Source organism: Trachemys scripta, chromosome 1, assembly GCF_013100865.1.
Source record: "Trachemys scripta elegans isolate TJP31775 chromosome 1, CAS_Tse_1.0, whole genome shotgun sequence".
Taxonomy (NCBI): Eukaryota; Metazoa; Chordata; order Testudines; family Emydidae; genus Trachemys; species Trachemys scripta.
Genome location: NC_048298.1, coordinates 249272301 through 249291314, shown reverse-complemented (window position 1 = coordinate 249291314; position 19014 = coordinate 249272301). Strand labels below are relative to the sequence as shown.

Genomic DNA, 19014 nt, shown 5'->3' with positions numbered 1-19014 from the left:
CCTTTGGACCCCACACTTACTTTTTAATCTCTGGTTCTTCTTTGGATCTTTCTTCTCCCCAGCTACTCTCTGGATCTCATTCTCTTTTCCTTTCCCTCCTTTCCCTGAGTGTCCTCCTCCTGCCACAAAGTCACTCTGCAGAACCAGCAAGCATGGGAAGTTCTTTTAGGTCCATTGGCTGGTGCCTTTTGGAGCTCTAGGATTGAACGGGTGTCTGCTTCTGCTTCTCTAACTCTTTAGCCTCTCTCCTCCCTCTACACAAGGTAGGTTCTGGGATTTTAAGGGCCCCTCCGATGGTTATTCCATCTTCTTGCTTTGTTTTCCCTCCCTTTGCCAGCTCTCCTCCTCTGTTATATCTTCCATTTTCCAGCCCCTTGAGGCTCAAGTGAAAGAATTGGTTGGAAGAGGGGAAGAGCTACCACATCTGTACATCAGCCTCTGAACAGAGACTGGATATGACTTTCATTTCCCACTGAAAAACTTGCAGGCGGACAGGTGGCTGAGCAGCAAATAGCTGGATGAGAAGCTTCTGCCTTTCAACCAGCCACTAGTGACACTGTTTCTGAACACAGAAACAGGCACATAAAATGTAGCAAAGAGATAGAAAACTGCAGAGTGGAGGCCCAAAACTTGCAGAGACCAGCTGGAGACTTTTAAAGCCCTGGAGAACAAGAACTGGTTTTTCAGCACACAATGCAGCATGCTGAGGTTCAAGTGCAACTTGGTTGAAACCAGTTTTATTATTTCCCCTCCTTAACCCTTTTCTGTCTTCACTTTTTTGCATTACTGTGGACAAGACCACCATCCTTCCTACCATTCAGACCTGCATGCCTTAGTATGTCTTCTGTCTCTCCTTCCAGCACATTCCTATGTTAACAGATCTTGCTGCTTTCTTCTCTACAGATTTTCTGAAATCTGATCCCCACAGCTAATAACTTCTTCACACCTCGTTTATAATCCTTCTTGGTTATTGTAATCTCATCCTCTCTGATACCCAGGTTGCTTTAAATCAGTCATTCCAAAAGCCTGATGCAAAGATTGTCTTGCTTGCATGTGATTTCCTCTTCTTCCACTGATTCTCACTTTGCCTCCTGTTTTCAATTTAAACTTTCTCATTTTCTCCCTGCACAGTAACACGCCACGCCTCATCTCATTGATTGTATCACTCCTCAATGTGCTCTTCACTCACCAGCCTTTTGGCCTTTTTGGTGTCTTTCCCTCAGCAGCAGCGGGAACAGCAAATCTGTCATCCTCAAGAATGAAGTTCATGAGAGCAGGAGACAAATCTTTCTCAGCTACAGGGCCAAGACTATGGAACTACCTTCCAGAGGGGAAGAGTGACTGCATTTCTCTCTACTTTCAGAGAGAAATGCAAAACTCACTACTTGGGCCTGCCTTTCCTACAGCAACAATAACTGAAAAGATGATAGTCAAATGCATGCACTAGCTATCTCCAGGGGAATCTAGAGTACATGAAGGACTTTATTCTATCCTGTGCAAATAAAACACTTGGGCGCCTCCAAGCTGAGCGTGCAATATCTTAAATACTGTAGCTCACAACCACCCTGGGTGAGAGGCATACACTCGTTCTTTTAACCCTTTTCATATGCTATCATTGCATTGAGTACTATAACATATAGGGCTTTAGGAGCAAACTATACATTCTAATAACTGTAGTTAATATCAATTTGTGTGACCAGTGGTGCTGCCTCCTTACTTATCCAGCTGTGTAAAAAATTATTCCCTGACCTCTCTTTTTAGCAGAAGTTTTTTCCAAAAAAGGGCTTGCTACTCAAACTTGCCAAGTATGAAAACTCTTCGGGTGCTATTGAGGTTGGCTTCTTTTGTGCTTGCTTCTAAAATGCACCATATTAAATAAAAATGTTCCGAACAGTAGATAACTCAGTTTTACTCAGGTGTTTCTTACCTGTTTGTTCAAATGTGTCAAAGTCCATAGATGGTGATTTTTACAGATCTATGCCCCCCACTTTTCTGATTACAATTTATTGACACGTTTTCATAGATTTAAAAATGTAGGTTCTTAATTCATTAAAAATATTAAATTTTCTGGGTACTGATGCAGGTAATGAGGCCGCTGCTGATTTCTCTCTTTCTTCTAAATCTTATTCATGGAAACTGACAAACCCATCAGTATAGAAGCACTTGTGGGTGCTACTATAGTACATAGAAAATATTCTAAATTAGTAGCCAGTTGTCACAATTACCAGGATTACTGCACCTCTACCTCTCCTGGTTTCTCTACATAAGTCTAGCTTACCAGGTATCTATCCATCTACCACATGGGGCTCCTGGTAGGTGTAAGATTCCACTAGACACCCCAAAACCTCTGTGGTCTGGATGGCACAATCTGATCCCTTAACTCACAAACCAGTTCTCTCTCACTGCTTTGGGGAGAGTATCTTCAAATCTTGCTCAGTCTTTGATACGCCCTTGCAGGAACCAAATAGCTTTTTAGCTGTTTATAACCTTTTGATCTGTTAGCTTCCAGCATTGGCTAAACAAGGCTTGCAGCTTTGCTGGAGATAGGATGTAGAATCCTCAAATCTAACAGTTTTCCCCATTGCCTTTCAAGTGTGTTGTGGGATGTTCCTATCTGGGAGCCACTGTCTTCCATTCCAGGTGACAGCCCCCATTGAATTAAAGCAATATAGGCATATGATAAACATTCCACTAACCCTAGTATAGCTATACAGTCTATCTCAATAACTAGGTCACATACAATATTCATAAAATTATTATATAGCAGCTCCTCATCTGCCACACCAATCACTTCTTACTTTCAACAAATTGCAGGGCTTTGCCTCACGATGTTGATAGGTGATAATTTGATTTAATTTATGGCTAGGTTTTTATGGTCATTCTTTTGCTAAGTGTTAAACCTTTTCATCATCAGATTTATTTAGGAAGCTTATTTTCTGCCTTGTACAGTGCTGTGTTTGCTTCTCATTTGTTTTAGTAGATATGTATAGGTTCCCAGCATTTAATAAGTTAATATTTGGAATTTAGATGGGATAGAATAGTTAAGTTTGCCTTTTGCTTTTTATAGAAATATAGTTAGAGGAATCAAGAACTTCCACATCAAATCATGCTGTAACTGTCTTTCTAAAACTGTTACCCCTGCAATTATGTTAGCAATTAATAAGCTTTTTATACAGGGTATGGATATTATCTGTATTTTTCTATTTCCTGTCACTTATCTAGTTTATATTTTTCTGGAAAATGTGTCAGATTTTATATATAAAATTCAGTAATAGCACTGGCTGAAGGACAGTATAGGCAAGTGCTATGCATGCTTCCCCAGACAGCTCTCTGAATTCTGACCTGCAACCCCCTAGCTATTCTGCTTGTATGCCTCTCTTGAGCAGAGACTGCCATTCATATCACATTTTGCGGTGGCTTTCTGATATGAACCATTGGGCATCCAGGATGAGACTGCAACGTTTATTTCCATCTGTAGCTTAAGACAGAATTAGAATCTAGGTTTCCAGAGCTGAAGGCTAATGCACCCATTCATTGAATCATTTACAGGCCCTGTATATGCACACGGCAGTTGTACACGTTTATTGCAATGTATTTTGTTTTTACATTTTCATTGGTAGTGTCTTACAAAATTTATTCCTCAAAGCACAATTGTAGAATTTACTTTTTTCAATTTTTCTCAGTCTTTATTTCTGTTAAAAGAACAGGTTTTGTGTACAGGAAGTGAGTAGAGGTGAGTTAAATATCTAACCACCAAGCTTCAACAACATGTGACATCAGTCAACATCCTGGCTGCCTCATAGTTCAGGATTCAGACTGGGGCACAGCCCAGAGATAGATCTAGCAGCACTAAAAGATGACCTCCTTATGACCTTGGACACATAAAATCTCGCTGTGCATACTGCTGCATCTATCAGCAGCCTTTGACACACTAGTCCACAAGATGCTGCTGATCCATCTAGCTGACGTACCAGAAGTAGATGGCCCAGCACTACAGTTACTCCAATCATTTGTCTCCAGCAGAATTCAGGGAGTGGTGGTAGGCAATTCCTCCTCCTCTTTAAAGGCCCTTACCTGCAGGGTCCCCCAGGGATCCATACTATCACCTCTTCTCTTCAATATACATGAAGCCACTGGGGCAGAGAGTGAAATGCTGTGGGCTCAGCTGCCCACAGCATGCCAATGGCACTCAACTATGTCTCATTCTCAACTGATGCAACCATTGCCACTGTTACGATGTCAGAATGCATACAGGAAATCAACTCTTCAGTGCAGAAGAGCTGGCTCAAACTGAACCCTGGCAAAACCCAAATGATGCTGGTTGCAAAGAGAAATGCTTTTCCGAGATAGCCAAGATATTGTCTCCCCCATTTGTCAAAGTGGTGCAGTGCCTCAAAGTCCTGTTTGACTTCACACTAAGCTTGGATGACTGGGAAGCAGCAGTTCCCCAAAATGCCTTTTTCACCTCCAACTTGTTAGGAAAAGTCATCCTTTCTTCCTGGACAAGGACCTGGCCACAGTGGTCCATGCATTTGTCACCTCTGGTGTGGATTACTGTAACTCACCATATCTGGAATTGAGTGTGAAGATGATGGACAGACTCCAAAGGTGCTGCAGAATGTGGCTGCCTACCGTCTCCATGGCTTAGGCCACTGTAAGCATATCAGATCTGTGCTCAAGTCCCTTGACTGGCTCCCAGTCAGTTTAAAGGCCTTGGTCCTAATTTTCAAAGTAATCAATGGATCAAACCCCAGCTACATCAAAGACCGAATGTTGATCTGTGAATCTATGTGACAGTTGCATTTGTCTGGGGCAACACTGATCACAAAACCCAGGATGAAGCATGTGAGCACTGGAGACAAAGCATTCTTATTTAAAGGGATCCAGCTATGTAATGAACTTCCAGAGGAGATCAGGCAAAGTCAGTCTGACCATCTTTAGGAATCACGGTAAAACTTTCCTCTTTCAAAAAGCATTTTTACCATAAGAATGACAATCAAAACACTGACACTTCCTTGTGTCTTCAGGCTTAGGGTACAAAAAAATCAAAGCCAAGGTCCTATCCCAAGCAAAGTTTTGACCCTGAAATGGGAGAAGTGCCAGCGACTCCATGAAGTTCACCAGAAACTTTGTTATTGTTATTCATGGAAGGTAATTGGACACCATGGTGGGTGGCAGTATAAAATTCTTAGCCAGAGTTAATGCCACTATTTTTACATCTGTCTTAAAACAAGAAATATTAAAACTTACACTCTATAGCAAAGCATGTAGTCTCTTTTCCCCCACCCTGGATTATTACCCTCTCCTTGAATGAGGTAGTAGTAGAATTCAAAATTTGAATGAAGTTTTATCAGAAAGGAAGTATTTGAAACATTACTTTTAGCACATTAGATGCCTTAATATTTTTTTTTAATCTTACATAAAACAGCTGGGACAGTCAGAATATCTGACCCTGCCCAAAATATCTACTATTGTGTAGATTATCACTACGAGGCAGACTGTGTGTTATTTAAAAAATGAAATGCAAAAGCTGTTTCCTTTTTTCCATCTCTCACTATGTGGTTACATCTTTAGAAAAGGTGTAGAGGTCAGATATTAGGAGGCGTTTCCTGTTTGTGCAAACAGATGGCAAGTTGGCATTAATTCAGGCACATGCGTTAGCATTATCAAAATATCTGAGTGCTTACAGAGCTTTCAAGAAAACTTTTAAAATACATTTTCTTTCTCTGTCTAAGTCAGGGGTCGGCAACCTTTCAGTAGTGGTGTGCCAAGTCTTCATTTATTCACTCTAATTTAAGGTTTCGCGTGCCAGTAATACATTTTAATGTTTTTAGAAGGTCTCTTTCTACAAGTCTATAATATATAACTAAACTATTGTTGTGTGTAAAGTAAATAAGGTTTTTAAAATGTTTAAGAAGCTTCATTTAAAATTAAATTAAAATACAGAGCCCCCCGGACCGGTGGTCAAGACCCGGGCAGTGAGAGTGCCACTGAAAATCAGCTCACGTGCCGCCTTCGGCACATGTGCCATAGGTTGCCTACCCCTGCTCTAAGTGAATAGGATTGACAAATGTTTAATTGCTATTTAGTTACTTTAGTTGAAAATTAGTAGCTGCCCAAAATATAATTTTTTTTATTTTGCAAACACTGAGTAAAAAGCTCTTTTGTGCTTTTTTGTTGTGTGTGTGATATGAGTAACTAATACAGTTGTCTTCCCTAAAAGAGACTAAGGGGATTGTATGAATTAGAAAGTTAAATGAGAGCTTGTAGGCTATGCAGCCAGAAGGTTGCTTGTTTACATAAGGGCACAAAACAGGTTCATTACTATAAATAACTCTACCTGAGTCTATACAAAAAAAGGTGTGTATGTCTTTTATACGCAACATGCATTGTCTTGTATACCGCAGAAAGATGAGATACCAGGAAAGTGGTTTAACTAGATCACAGCTTTATTAAGTAACACATCTGGGAACTATCCAGCAATGACTTGTCCTGTGCAGGTCATCCTTCATTTGTGATCTGTACCACCTTGTGGAGGGATGCCGTGAGCTCTCATCCCATTAATACACTCCCAGCACTGTTGCTCGGACCCCACCACTCTCCTGTGACAATCTAGAAGGTTGTCTCCTTGCTGTTCCAGCCATTTGGAGCCCCAAACCCATTCCCCACCTCCTCTAGGAGATGCCTTTTCCTAATATGCTTCCAATTCCAGTTTATCAGGGAACAGGACCCCCGATTGAAAGAGTACCTGCACTGGGCACCTGCCAAGTTGTGACAAAATAAATTTCACAACCTAATATCACCACTGGGTCCCTGGGGTGCTGAGAGAAAGGAAAAAAACAACCAACCACCACCACCCACATTGCCCAGGTCAATCTGGCAGTGAGAAAAAAAATCCTTCCCAGCCTCCAAAGGGCAACTCGCACAATGCCCACAGCAAGCCCCCCAAACCCGCTCCTATTCTAATCCCAGTGGGCAGAAGGAGGAGCTTTTATTCCCAGTTAGGAATGGTGCCCTCGTCATGAGGAAGGGTTCATAAGACCTCCCCTTGTTTGTGGAGCCATTAGACTTTTGCTGCATCTCTCTATCCAACCAATCAGCCAAAGAGCTCCCCTCCTCAAACGTATGAGGAGGCTGAGTGCCATGAGGAGGGTGTGTGCATTCCTTAAAGTGGCCAAGGTTTTTTTTTCCCCTGCTGACCTAGACGAAACCTCTCCCAGCTATGAGACAGTGGTGGGGAGGGCACTGTCAGCAACTTGATCATTTCTGCCCTAACATTGATTTTTAGTGGTGATGCAATTTAATTGTCTTCTCTGCTGTGGCCTAAGAAGCTAGGCTTTAGTTAAAACAGTTTCTAAATAACGTAGGTCAACCGTAAGAGAAAAGGGGTGGCTCCTGACATGGGGAATAGACCTTCTACAGCTCCCCTTCATAGCATCCAATTCTAGGGACCAGTGTTTGAAAGCTGATGGTGACTTCCTGCCTACTCACTGTGACAAACTTTCTGCTGCTTTGAGACCCAGATTGGGGAAAAAAGCCATCCCACGGACTCTCGGAGGAAGAGGGTGCACTAGTAGGGAGGTCAAAGGGAAAGTTTCCTTCCTTCCAGTAATTCTTTCATGACTGCCATCCACTGATAAAGTAGAGCACTAAAACCAGAGCTAAGAAACGAGGGACAAGCTGGTAGTCTCATCTCCCCTGTTGAAAACACTTAGCAGCAGCTGCTTTTGAGAGCCATGAATGATGAAAGGCGGGGGAGATTTTGCATACATCTTCCTAGGGACAGTCTTGAGATCACCATTTTCCAAGACACCTGGGAGATCTCAAAAAGTTGTTGGGATTGACTCTGGGTGTAAGCGGTGTGGCACAGTTAGAATTGCCTGGTCTGAAACCTCTTACGTTCTCCCTTATTTATCATTACATTTTCATTAAGTTCACATAATAAATAGCAAATTCACAAGCTCTACTTGGATGTCACCAGATAGCTTGGACCAGATGTCACTGTCAGTGAGAGTGGCGGAGAGGCCAATTGCAAATCTACCATGAAATATGCTCCTTTTGCATAGAAATTGTATGCTAATAAACAGTAGATGACCCTTAAAAAGATTAGAAGCTCCGTTCAGTCAGGTCAGTCCACCATAGTGCAGATATTTGTCTGAAGTGTACCTGGATATTTGCATATTAAGTATGTTAGGGGGCATAAAATACACTGCAATTTAACATTTGCCATAACACTGTGTATGAATGTGGGGGGAGTGTCTGAAAATGATTTCCTGTAAGGCAAGGCTTGGCAGTAGTCTTTTCCCTTCCCCCACCCCCAGCTTTTTGTCTATTTTTAAAAACTGGTATATGTGGGATTACTTGACTTCATGATGATTTTTCTATCCTACCTGCTCTGGGACTGGATTTAGTTAAATTCTCATCTTTTTATACAGTGCTAAACCTTAAACACTTCGCAGATTTGCCTGATCATATTATTGCTGCATTTATGGTATTCCCTATAATTAATAAATAAAGAATACTGGGTAATGGCACCTAAATCCAAAGGCCAGTGAAATGTTTTAAAGGCAATTTAAAGCTGTGAAAAATTACTTATCTGATCTGTCTGTCTGATCTGATGTAGGTATTTCTAGGAAATGTGTCACTCCGGTATCTGCCTGAATCTGTTCTTACTACATTATCTGCATCCGTAGTTTAGTAAGATGTCTGTTGCAAAAGTGATGGTCTAAATAGTTAGTATAGAAACTGCTTTTTTAAAGATTGAAAACACTATGTTTTTGAGTGTTGTGGGTGCCAAATAGAAGGCTCATTTCTGAGAGGAAAGGGTGACCCTTGGTAGTGTCAGTTGACAAATAACATGAACTTGTGAAGATTTCATAGACAAACAGAATAAATAACTCACTAAAGATGCTATAGGTACAGCTGGAAAGGCAGCTATACTGATTTCAATCATCAGATAGACCAGTACATTTATAAATTAGCACATTTATTTGACTGTCTGATGCCTTATGATTTCCAGTGCATAGAAGAAAAATGTCATAAAACAGACAACCTTCTTCAATACATCAGTTTTTCTTGAAATACATTCAGTTAAATACACTGGTGTCTTTTTTTCCCTTCATCTTTTAAAGGAAATAAATACAAACAAAACTGCATTAATGCAATATTCTGGTTAGATTTTAAGTTAACTGCCCCAGCCCAAAGAAGCTTAAAGAGAAAAGCAGAGCTGAGAAAACATAACTGTTTTTTTAAGAGGAAGGTCTTCTGAGAAAAAGAATTGTAGGCCCAAAATAGAGCAGCTGCAGGAAGGAAGCCCAGATCCCATACAAACTGAAAGGAAGAAGGAATGCTTTCCACAATAGTGAGACACAGGGAGTGGGGGGTTAACAAGCTGCCTTATAGACACAGAAGCATCAGGAAAAAACACATAAAACAGAGAGATTGTAAAGGAACAGATGTTTTTTTCATGGGCAGTAGTTCTAATATTACCCATAATACCCAAAAAAACCTTTGCTGATACATCAGTGTTACCTCTGGGCAATTATGTAAATAACACTTGACATTAATGTATGTATTTGTTATACTGTAAAAAGTAAGCACCTTACCATTCTTTTTCTGTGGTTTGGTTACATTTACATTATAAAATTAAATTTCTGTTTCTTTAACACACTCTGTACAAAATGCATTTACTTTGGAACAATGCCAAAATGTGAAACGTGATATTTAATAGAGTAAATCTAGGCAAGGAGGAGGATGTTTTCAAAGTCATTTCAACTGGTGTTAGATTCATACAGTCACTTAGCTAGTATGGTGATGGCTGTAGAAAACTTTTACATAGACATCCTCAGTAGGCTTTATTCTGAGTTTACCTCTGTGATTTTGTTGGTGCCCTGAGAAATCCACTCATTTCCTCGTTCTTAATCTCCTGCATTTTTTGCCTTTCCCATCTGTGGTGATCAATGTTTCAGCCACTATCCTTCTGCCTAGGGAGAACTAGACTTCAATGCCAACCTTTAATTGGTGAGCAGAGCTGCTGTTAAGTAATACAAAGTGCTCACACATCTTGAGGTTATGGGCTTGATACTGCAGTCAGTGAATGGAACTCCTGTCAACTACACAGAGCAAGAAAAAGATCAGGTTTTATGTCTGTTGCAACAGAAGCAGTCAAACTGCTGTTTACTTGGGGAACAAGAGACCAGAACTCAAAGTTGCTCTCCTTCATGGTAGTGGGCTGCACCTCCTTCAACATATATGGAACACTAACATGAGGCTTAAACAGGAAATAAATATGACAAATAGCTCCTATTTATTAGTATGTTTCCTTAATGTAGCAGAAACATTTTGATTAATTAGTAAAGCAAGAAAATATACCCTTTTGAGTACTGTAATCATTAAAGACTATGATATTGTAGAAGTTATTGTTTGAAATAAACATTTTACTCATAATACAATTTATACAAAACTGTTAGTTTTTGATATCCTTTCTGGGTTAAAGAACTAATAATAAATATCTGGTTTCAGGGCAGGGTGATTAACTGGAATCGACTCTTTCCTCCTTTACGTCGTAGACATAATGCAAATTATCAAGATAATGGCCAGTCTGAGCAAGAGGCACCTCCACCTGCTGAGGTTTCTGAGGAACAGGTAAATATTTTTGTATTTTAAAACATAATTTAAACGGATAAGGGGTTGGCTACGTGTACTATTTATCATAATCTGTAACCTGTGGTAACCTTCTATACAGTTAATATGTTGGTAGCTCAAACTAGAATGCTAAATGACAGTTACAACATGAAGACAGATTGAACTAATGCAATTGCATTTATGGATTAGAACTGCAACATTATTTTAGAATTTCTGGCTTTGTGTATAGCTTTTTTTTAAAAACAACCAGCTAGTTTTACTATTAAAATATGGTAAACAAATGGAGACTGGCAAATAGTTTGCATTATTCATGTTGAATATGGGTGGAGCTGTTATTATGGAAGTTTTGATTCTTTCATTGAGTTTGCCCTCTAAAGTTTCCACACTCCATCATGTATACACATCAAGCCACATAAATAACACAAATAAAAATTTTATGTTAGCTGTGAATGGCTACACATGCACAGTATAAAACTCAGTAAATACAGTTCTGTTTCATTAACATAAGACAGGAATTGCTATATTCTCTTCCTGCCTATTGGACCAATCTCCAATGAAAAAGTAAGAACTGGTTGCATTGCATTCACCAGTTTTTAGTGCCTTCTTCCCCAGTGTCCGGACATGGTGCTGCTGCTTTCTTTAGCTCCCAGTGCCTCCTGCAGGCTGTCAGCTTGCCTCTGTGGGTCTTCCATGGCTTAGCCTTCTGGACGGGTCAGTTCAAACCCCTTCTGGGGTACAACAAAGTCAAATAGAAGAAGTACCTGACCGTTCTGGGCCATTTATAAATAAAATAGTTTCTTTACCCTGCTTGGGTTTAACTCCCTTTCCAGAAATAAATCAGCAAGGTTACTCCTGTCACTGATCATGGCCAGCAATAGGCCATGACCTGACCTGGTTCCTTTGGCTGTTGGCCTAGGGAGCATCTCTCCTCACTCCACAAGCTCCAGCCCAGAACTGCCTTGGTAGTAGCAGGCAGCTCGCTTTATTTCAGCCTGCTGGGCCTTGATTGGCTGTTGCTGATCCTTACCCTTCTAGTTGCTGGAGGACCAGATCTCAGTGGTTCCCAAAATGGCTGCTCCTGGGATGCTTCTCTAAGCAAGCCCAAAGGCATAGACACCAACTCTGTGCGTGCTTCCGAGCTGTTTGGCGGGTTGGGGATGGCGGTGAGCGGTGGGTGGGCAAAGGCCTCAGTGAGGGGGTGGAGTGGGAGCCGGAAGAGGCGGAGCAAGGGCAGGGCCTTGGGGGCGGGAGGTGGAATGAGGGTGGGGCCTTGGGGGAGTGGGCGGGAAGAGGTGGAGAGAAGGCGGGGTCTTGGGGGAAGGGGCGAGGTGGGAGCAGGGCTTTGGGGCAGAGTGGGGGTTGAGCACTTCCTGGGAAACGTAAAAGTTGGCGCCTATGCCCAGAGGTCTAATAATTGTTGCCCTTTTCCTCTCAGAAAGATTTTTCCTGGGGTGGATGTAGCAGAGCAGTGGATGCTCCAGCAGGGGGTCACAAAGACCTGTTAAACCCCATCTAGGGTGACCAGACGTCCTGATATTATCCTGTCCTGATCAATATTACAGATTTTTCTTATATAGGCAACTATTACCCCCCCACACACACACCCAATCTGGGGGGAGGGGGGGAAGTATCCTGATTTTTCACACTTGCTATCTGGTCACCTTTCCCTGCACAAGGACTTTTAGATGCCTCTGAAATTATTATTATGAAATCTAGTTTGATGTGAGACTATTGTTGCGAAGATGTCAAAAGTAGCATAATTCATTCTTCCCATAAAGATAAGACATAAACGTTGGATTTAAAAGGGAAACCCACCCAAAAATGATCAGTATCCTATTTTACAACCTGACAATGTATTAGTTTTCAAAACCTTTAGTAATATATGCATAGATTAAATCAGAGAAAAAGATTTTTGAAATCCAGGATAAATGTTACAATATTGAAAGAACTACCAAAAAAACAAAATGCAGCTTTCTTGCCAACGTCCAGTCAAAACTATATGCAGAATATGCACAGTCTACATTTCCAGATGCAAATGCTAGATTCACTCTATTTACACTGTTTAACATTTTTATCAATGACCTGAAGAAAACATAAAATTACTACTGATAAAGTTTTCAGACAGCATAAAGGTTGGGGAAGTGATCAGTAATGAAGAGGACAGGTCTGGATAACTTTGTAAACTGGGCACAAGCAAATAATTTGCATTTTCATATGGCTAAAAATACACATCTAGGAACAAAGACTGTAGGCCGTACTACCATGATGGCCGGTAGTACTTTATCCTGGGAAGCAGTAACTCTGAAAAAATTGGGGAGTCATGGTGGATAATCAGCTGAACATGAGCTCCCAGTGCAACACAGTGGCCAAAAGGGCTTGATGTGATTGTTAGATGCATAAGCAGGGGAATATCGAGTAGGAGGAAAGAGGTTATTTTTACCTCTGTATTTGGCACTGTGGTGACTGCTGTTGAAATTCAGTGTGCAGTTCTGGGGCCCACAATTCACGAAGGAGGTTGATAAATTGGAGGGATTCAGAGAAGAGCCATAAGAATGATTAAAAGATTAGATGGTGATACAGTAGATTCAAGGAGCTCCATCTATTTAGTTTAACAAAGAGAAAGTTAAGCAGTGACTAGATACAAATATTTGTTAAAGACCTCTTCAGTCTAACAGAAATGTATAACAAAATCCAATGGCTGGAAGTTGAAATAAGACAAATTCAGACTAGAAATAAGACATAAATATTTAAAATGAGGGTAATTACCTATTGCAACAACTTACCAAGGGTCATGGTGGATTCTTTACCACCGGCAATTTTTAAATCAAGATTGGATTTTTTTTGTTAAAATATGCTCTAGTTAAAAAGGAATTATTTTGGGGAAGTTCTGTGGCCTGTGTTATACATGAGGTCAGACTAGGGACCACAATGTCCCTTGGAAATCTATTAATCTTGTGACGCAGGAAAATGCATATTTGCTGTTGTGTCCTAGACGGAACAGGCAGTTGTATTGGTATCTACCCTTCTCTCGATGTTTCCTTTTGGGGAAGGGCAGTTTTAATCTTCACTGCAGGCTTCATAGGGACCTGCCAGTGGAGGAGGAAGAATCGAAGTATCTCCCAGCCTGCTCATGGCTGCCCACTTCTGGGGCTGTGCTGTCTGGTTTCAGACCTTATCCCCCAGTAAGGGGGTAATAGTAAGTGCTTCTGCTGCCATGACTATTTGGTGAATTTTGCCAAAAATTTTAATTTACTGTCCGCTGTGATTGGAATAAAAATAAAACTATTTCAAAAGAAATCAGTCAGATTTTCACTTATAACTAAACACAATTAAAAAAAAATGTAGATTTTACAATTACTCCAGCTTGAAATTGGTATGATTTATCCATTTGGGTATTGAATCTGGCACACTGTGCTATAACATAAAACAAAATTGGATTTAAATGCAGTACTGTTTGAGTCAGCGTGTATAAAAGAAAGTTGGCATGCAGACAAAAAGTTAACCATCACAATTATATTGTAACATGTGAAAGATGCTTCTCAAGTACCTACTGACCACTGGAATTACTGTTTTATTGCAAACTGTATTTTCTCAACTGCAGTAATGTTTTCTGGCTCATCCAGCCACACCAGATCAGATAAGTGTTTGATATTTTTTAAAAAAAGATATACCATTGCACAGAGTGTTCAGTAATAAACCGAACGGTTTTGCTGCTATATGATAACTCTAAAAGGAAAAATGAATAAAACTGTGATTAAAGGTGTTTTTTTCTATTTCTCTTACAGGTTGCACGACTTATGGAAATGGGATTTTCCAGGGTAGATGCTTTGGAAGCTCTGAGAGCTTCAAATAATGACCTTAATGTAGCTACCAACTTCCTACTGCAGCACTGATGATTGTCTGTGATGAAAAACTTTAGTTGATATGTTTATCTACCATCAGCAAGAGGATCAAAGCCACCTGCTGGATAGACTCATAAAGAGCAAAAGCCAAGAAGAAAAAATGTCTACTATACGCGATGTTTCAAAGTAGTGTTCATGGATGACACTGACTGTTCCTAAACCCCCAAATAAAGTGGTGGTTACTGTTCTGGTTATTCTTTAAAAGTAACTTTTATCTCTATATGTTATATGATATCATAAAAATTTATTTTAAAAAATTTGGTGTCTTTCTCTTTTAAATCAGTATTAGACATATTATCATTCCTAATAACTAGGAAATACAGAAGCAACTCAAAATACTGCAAACAGTTAAATTTACCTATCAGGAAAAATTACAATACTATTCTTTTTCTCAGTTTCTTTGCTCTAAAACTGTAACTCTATATTATTTTACAGTATTTTGATTTTTGATCACAGTAATGAGAAAATGTTCATATGTGGTGGCTAATGTTATTTCCATAAAGAATTATGGGACTAACATGTCATTCATCGATAAGTTTTATTAATGTTTGTAATATTTTCTCTCTCTCAAAATCCTTTTTAAATAAAAGTTGTAATTCAGTACCATAATTCATGTAGGATACCAGAACTGTTATGTGCGTATTGCAGGTTACATTAAGTGACTGGTATAAATTTAAACTATACAAATTGTGTAGATGACTTTACAGATCAGACAGCATGAAAATACTTGAATAGAAGCAGTAAAAGGGAATTTGCTGATTACAAAAAAATCAGGCCTGACATCATTAATCTGATTTGGGAACATTTCCATGGTAACATGATGGATGTGTTTAGTATGCTGTGTGTTAGTTTTGTTTTTTTGAGCAGCCTATACATTTCTTTAAAAGAAAAATACAAACCAGGCAGAGGAAAAGACCGTTCTTCTGGTTCTGTCTGGTCTTAGTTTTCCGCTGTTATAGATACAGACCACCCTCGGTGTACTGTTGGAGGCTGCACTTACTGTCAGTCACTGACTGGAAGCCTAGCCTTTGGAAGGATTGACTCATGCCAACCGGAGTCTAATGGCAGGGGAGCAAGAAATGGGTTTTGGAGTTTAAAATGATAAATATACCTATTTCGCCCCTTTTTCAGAAGTGCTGTGCCTCCCCAGCTTGGGAGTTTCTGGGTACTCAGCACCTCTGCAAATCAAGACAGTTATTATGGAGGTGCCAGTTCTGGCTCCATAATTAAAGTTAAGTTGAGTTTTGCACTTACATGTTACACATGTATATATTATACATTTATTTTATATATGTGCATGGTATATGTACTATACATATATGATTGAAAACAGGACTGAAGATGTCGGGGAGAATGAAGTGGGAGGAGTAAGAAGTTGGAAGGAAAGAAGAGAACAGAGGGGAGAGAGAGGAGGAAGAACTATATTTTAGAAATCAAAATGAGGGGATAATTGGGATTTCTAAAAATGGCAGCTTTACTGTATTCTGCAAAATGAACAGAAAATAACATCAGATTTTGTTCACATTTAGGTACATAATGTACTTACAATAATACAGATTATTGTGCTCATGTCTTAATTTCCATTGGACTGGTTAAGGGATTTGAAATGAGAGGCCATTATTTTAGCTTGTGAACATTGTAACATGAGGTATTTGCATGCAGCTACAGTCTTTTTGTAGACTCTTCCTGCATTTTTAAGTGAAAGATTGTTTTGTTCACATAAAGATGACTGGCATTTTCCTGCATGGGTTAAGGAGATGTCTGGAGTCAGTTAAGTCTGAAAACTGACTGGATCACAAAGAGAAGCCCTGAAACCTTAAAAAGAATCTGTTCAAAAATGGTATGATGATTTGCAGCTCAGTTAAAACTTTTGGAGTATACGTCTAAGAGGTCATACTTCTTTATTTTAAAATATGTGTAAAGTCTCCCCATCACTATCAGAATAATTGTATAATAGGTGGCCATAGAGGGTGATAAATAATTTCAGATAGAATCAGTTACCCATGTACAGAATTATTTATTTATATCTTTCCCAGTAAAAGTAAAAAATTAAATATAACAGACACTTCCAGATACTGTCCTACTGTAGAAACAAGGGCCAATAGAGCTGCATCCAGATTCCATACAGATTTTACACTCAGAATTTGCAAGTATGTAATTAAGAGTGCAATTCAGAACATTACTAGAGTATTTGCAGATTAATATTCTGTAGGTCTAAATATTTTATTTTTGTTGTTTTGTATTGCAATGGTATCCAGGTGTCCCAGTTCAGACCTAGGCCCAATGTGGTAGGCACTCTAAGAATGTACAAACATATTAGATGAAATCCTAGCCTCACTGAAGTCAACGGCAAAACTCCCATTTGCCTTCAAAGGGGCCAGATTTCACCCATGGCCCCTGTCTTGAAATGCTTGCAGTCTTCTAGAGTCTTCAGACAAAAACTTTTTTTTCTTTTTGATCCCAGACACTACTGAAGAAGTTTTCAAGGTGATTCATTCAGCAAAGTGGGACTTGTTGAAATTAGAGCTGAAAAAAATCTGTTGGATCACCTGCTGTAGACCATCTCCATGATGTATGTGCAAGATAGTTCCTTAGAGCATATTTACTAGTGCTTTGTCCAGTCTAATTTTAAATGTCTCAGATGATATGGTTTCCATGTGGAGTGCACTCCAGACATTTTTTGAAGAGGCAAAAGAAAGTGTCTGCCCTTTCCCTTTAGCAGAATACAAATCAGTTTTCTATAGAGAAAGGCTGCAAGGATGAAATCCGGGCCCTGTTGAAGTCAGTGGCAAAATTGTCATTGACTTTATTAAAGCCATAGTCTCACCCGGAGGATATGTCTTCACTGCAGCTGAGAGCCTCCCAGCCCAGGAAGACAGACTTGCACTAGATTCACTTGAGCTAGCATGCTAAAAATAGCAGGGTGGACATGGCTTTGGCAGAGATGGGCTAGCCACCCGAGCTCAGACCCAGGGTGTTGGGTGGGTTGGGAGCCTGAGTGCCGTCCAAGCCTCGATGTCCATGCTGCTGCTGTTAGTGCACCAACTTGAGTCCTGCTAACACAAGTCCACCACCTGGGCTGGGAGGCTTTCTCTCAGCTGCAGTATAGACATATAGACTAAGAGTCTCAAGTAGTGGTTGCTATTACAGATTTCAATAAGGCTAAGAACATTCTTTAATGATGAAGCTTCTGTTGAGCAGAATAATTTATCAGAGTGAGATCTTTAACTGTTGTATGGTATTTGGAAAATGCACAGAGCTTTCCATGGGATGACTGCAGAACTCTACAGTGGGAACGGCAGGTTCCCAGGTCTTCCCTTTCTTTTAAGGTGCAATATGGTGGAGCTCTTTACAGAAGACATTGTACTTGTCAGAAATGTCCTCCTTTCACAGCATAGGGGACAGAGATTGCTACCTCTCAAATGATTAAATTTACAGTAACATTTAGCTTCTTATATACATAGATGTGGTATATAGTGCCTATTGATGCCTTAAGGAACTAATTATTTAAGCAAAAGATTATGTGCAGTTATTTTTGTACAAAAACAAGCAAAATACATCCTAGGAGTGTCGAGGCACTTGGCAAAATACTCAGCCATCTTACATGTGGTTATGATGCTGTATATAACTCTGGAAAGTCTCACTGTGGCTATAATATGGGTTTGTTAAAAGAAAATTAAAAAGATACATTCCAGGAATCCTCTCTTTTAGTGCGTGTGTGCATTTATTGTACTTATGTTTAACTGTATATCAGAGGTGTCCAAACTTTACAGCACTAGGAACCGTGATTGGCACTTGCAATCTAGTTGTCTATGAATATGCACAATATTTTTTTGTATTTGTACCTACCTTGATAAATGAATAGAAATCAATTGTCAGTTCACTAGAGAGAAAAATCTGGTATTGATTAGCTTGATTTTACCCTATAATTTCAGGGAGAGATGGCCCTTGTGTAAGGGGACACTAAAACTCAGTGGTGGTGTTTTGGTTGGCTAGCTCCCAGTACCAAAAGAAAGGGGAAGAGATCAATGGGAAATCAGAACCCTGAGACTGACAGTCCCCAGGAACAATGGGGAGAGGTCAATGCTTCAGGTCAGTCTGATTGACAGGGCGGGCAGCTAATCAGAGAGTCAGGAGACAAGGGGGGGTCCTGTCCTCCGTGTGAGCTGGAATTGCCTGGGTCAGACAGAGTGGGGCCGAACTAAGGAGAAAGCAGGGGCCCAAGCTGAGCTGGGGAGCAGAGCCGGGCCAGCCAGAGGGGCCAGAAAATGAGCCCTGGGAGCAGAGTCACAGAAGCAGCCACAGAGCAGACCTGTGCTGGGAGCAGGGCTGTAGCAACCAGAGCCAGAGGGGCCAAAGAAGCAGCCCAGGGAGCTGGAGGCAGAGCAGCAGCAGAGCTGAGGCAGAGTGAAGCTGGAGCTGGGGCAGTCCAGAGCCGGGTGTGGTGAGCAGCTGGGGAAAGCGAGGG

General features: G+C 40.3%; 1 protein-coding gene across 1 annotated transcript in view; it reads left to right on the top strand.

Annotated features, from left to right (window-relative positions):
- Positions 1–18566, top strand: part of UBAC2 (UBA domain containing 2) — a 149145-nt gene extending 130579 nt beyond the window's left edge. Inside the window, exons 8-9 of the mRNA XM_034758219.1 lie at positions 10522–10644; positions 14430–18566. Of these exons, the coding sequence (XP_034614110.1) occupies positions 10522–10644; positions 14430–14537 (231 nt within the window). The 3' untranslated portion in view covers positions 14538–18566. The remainder of the gene's footprint in view (positions 1–10521; positions 10645–14429) is intronic.
- The last annotated feature ends 448 nt before the right edge of the window (positions 18567–19014 follow it).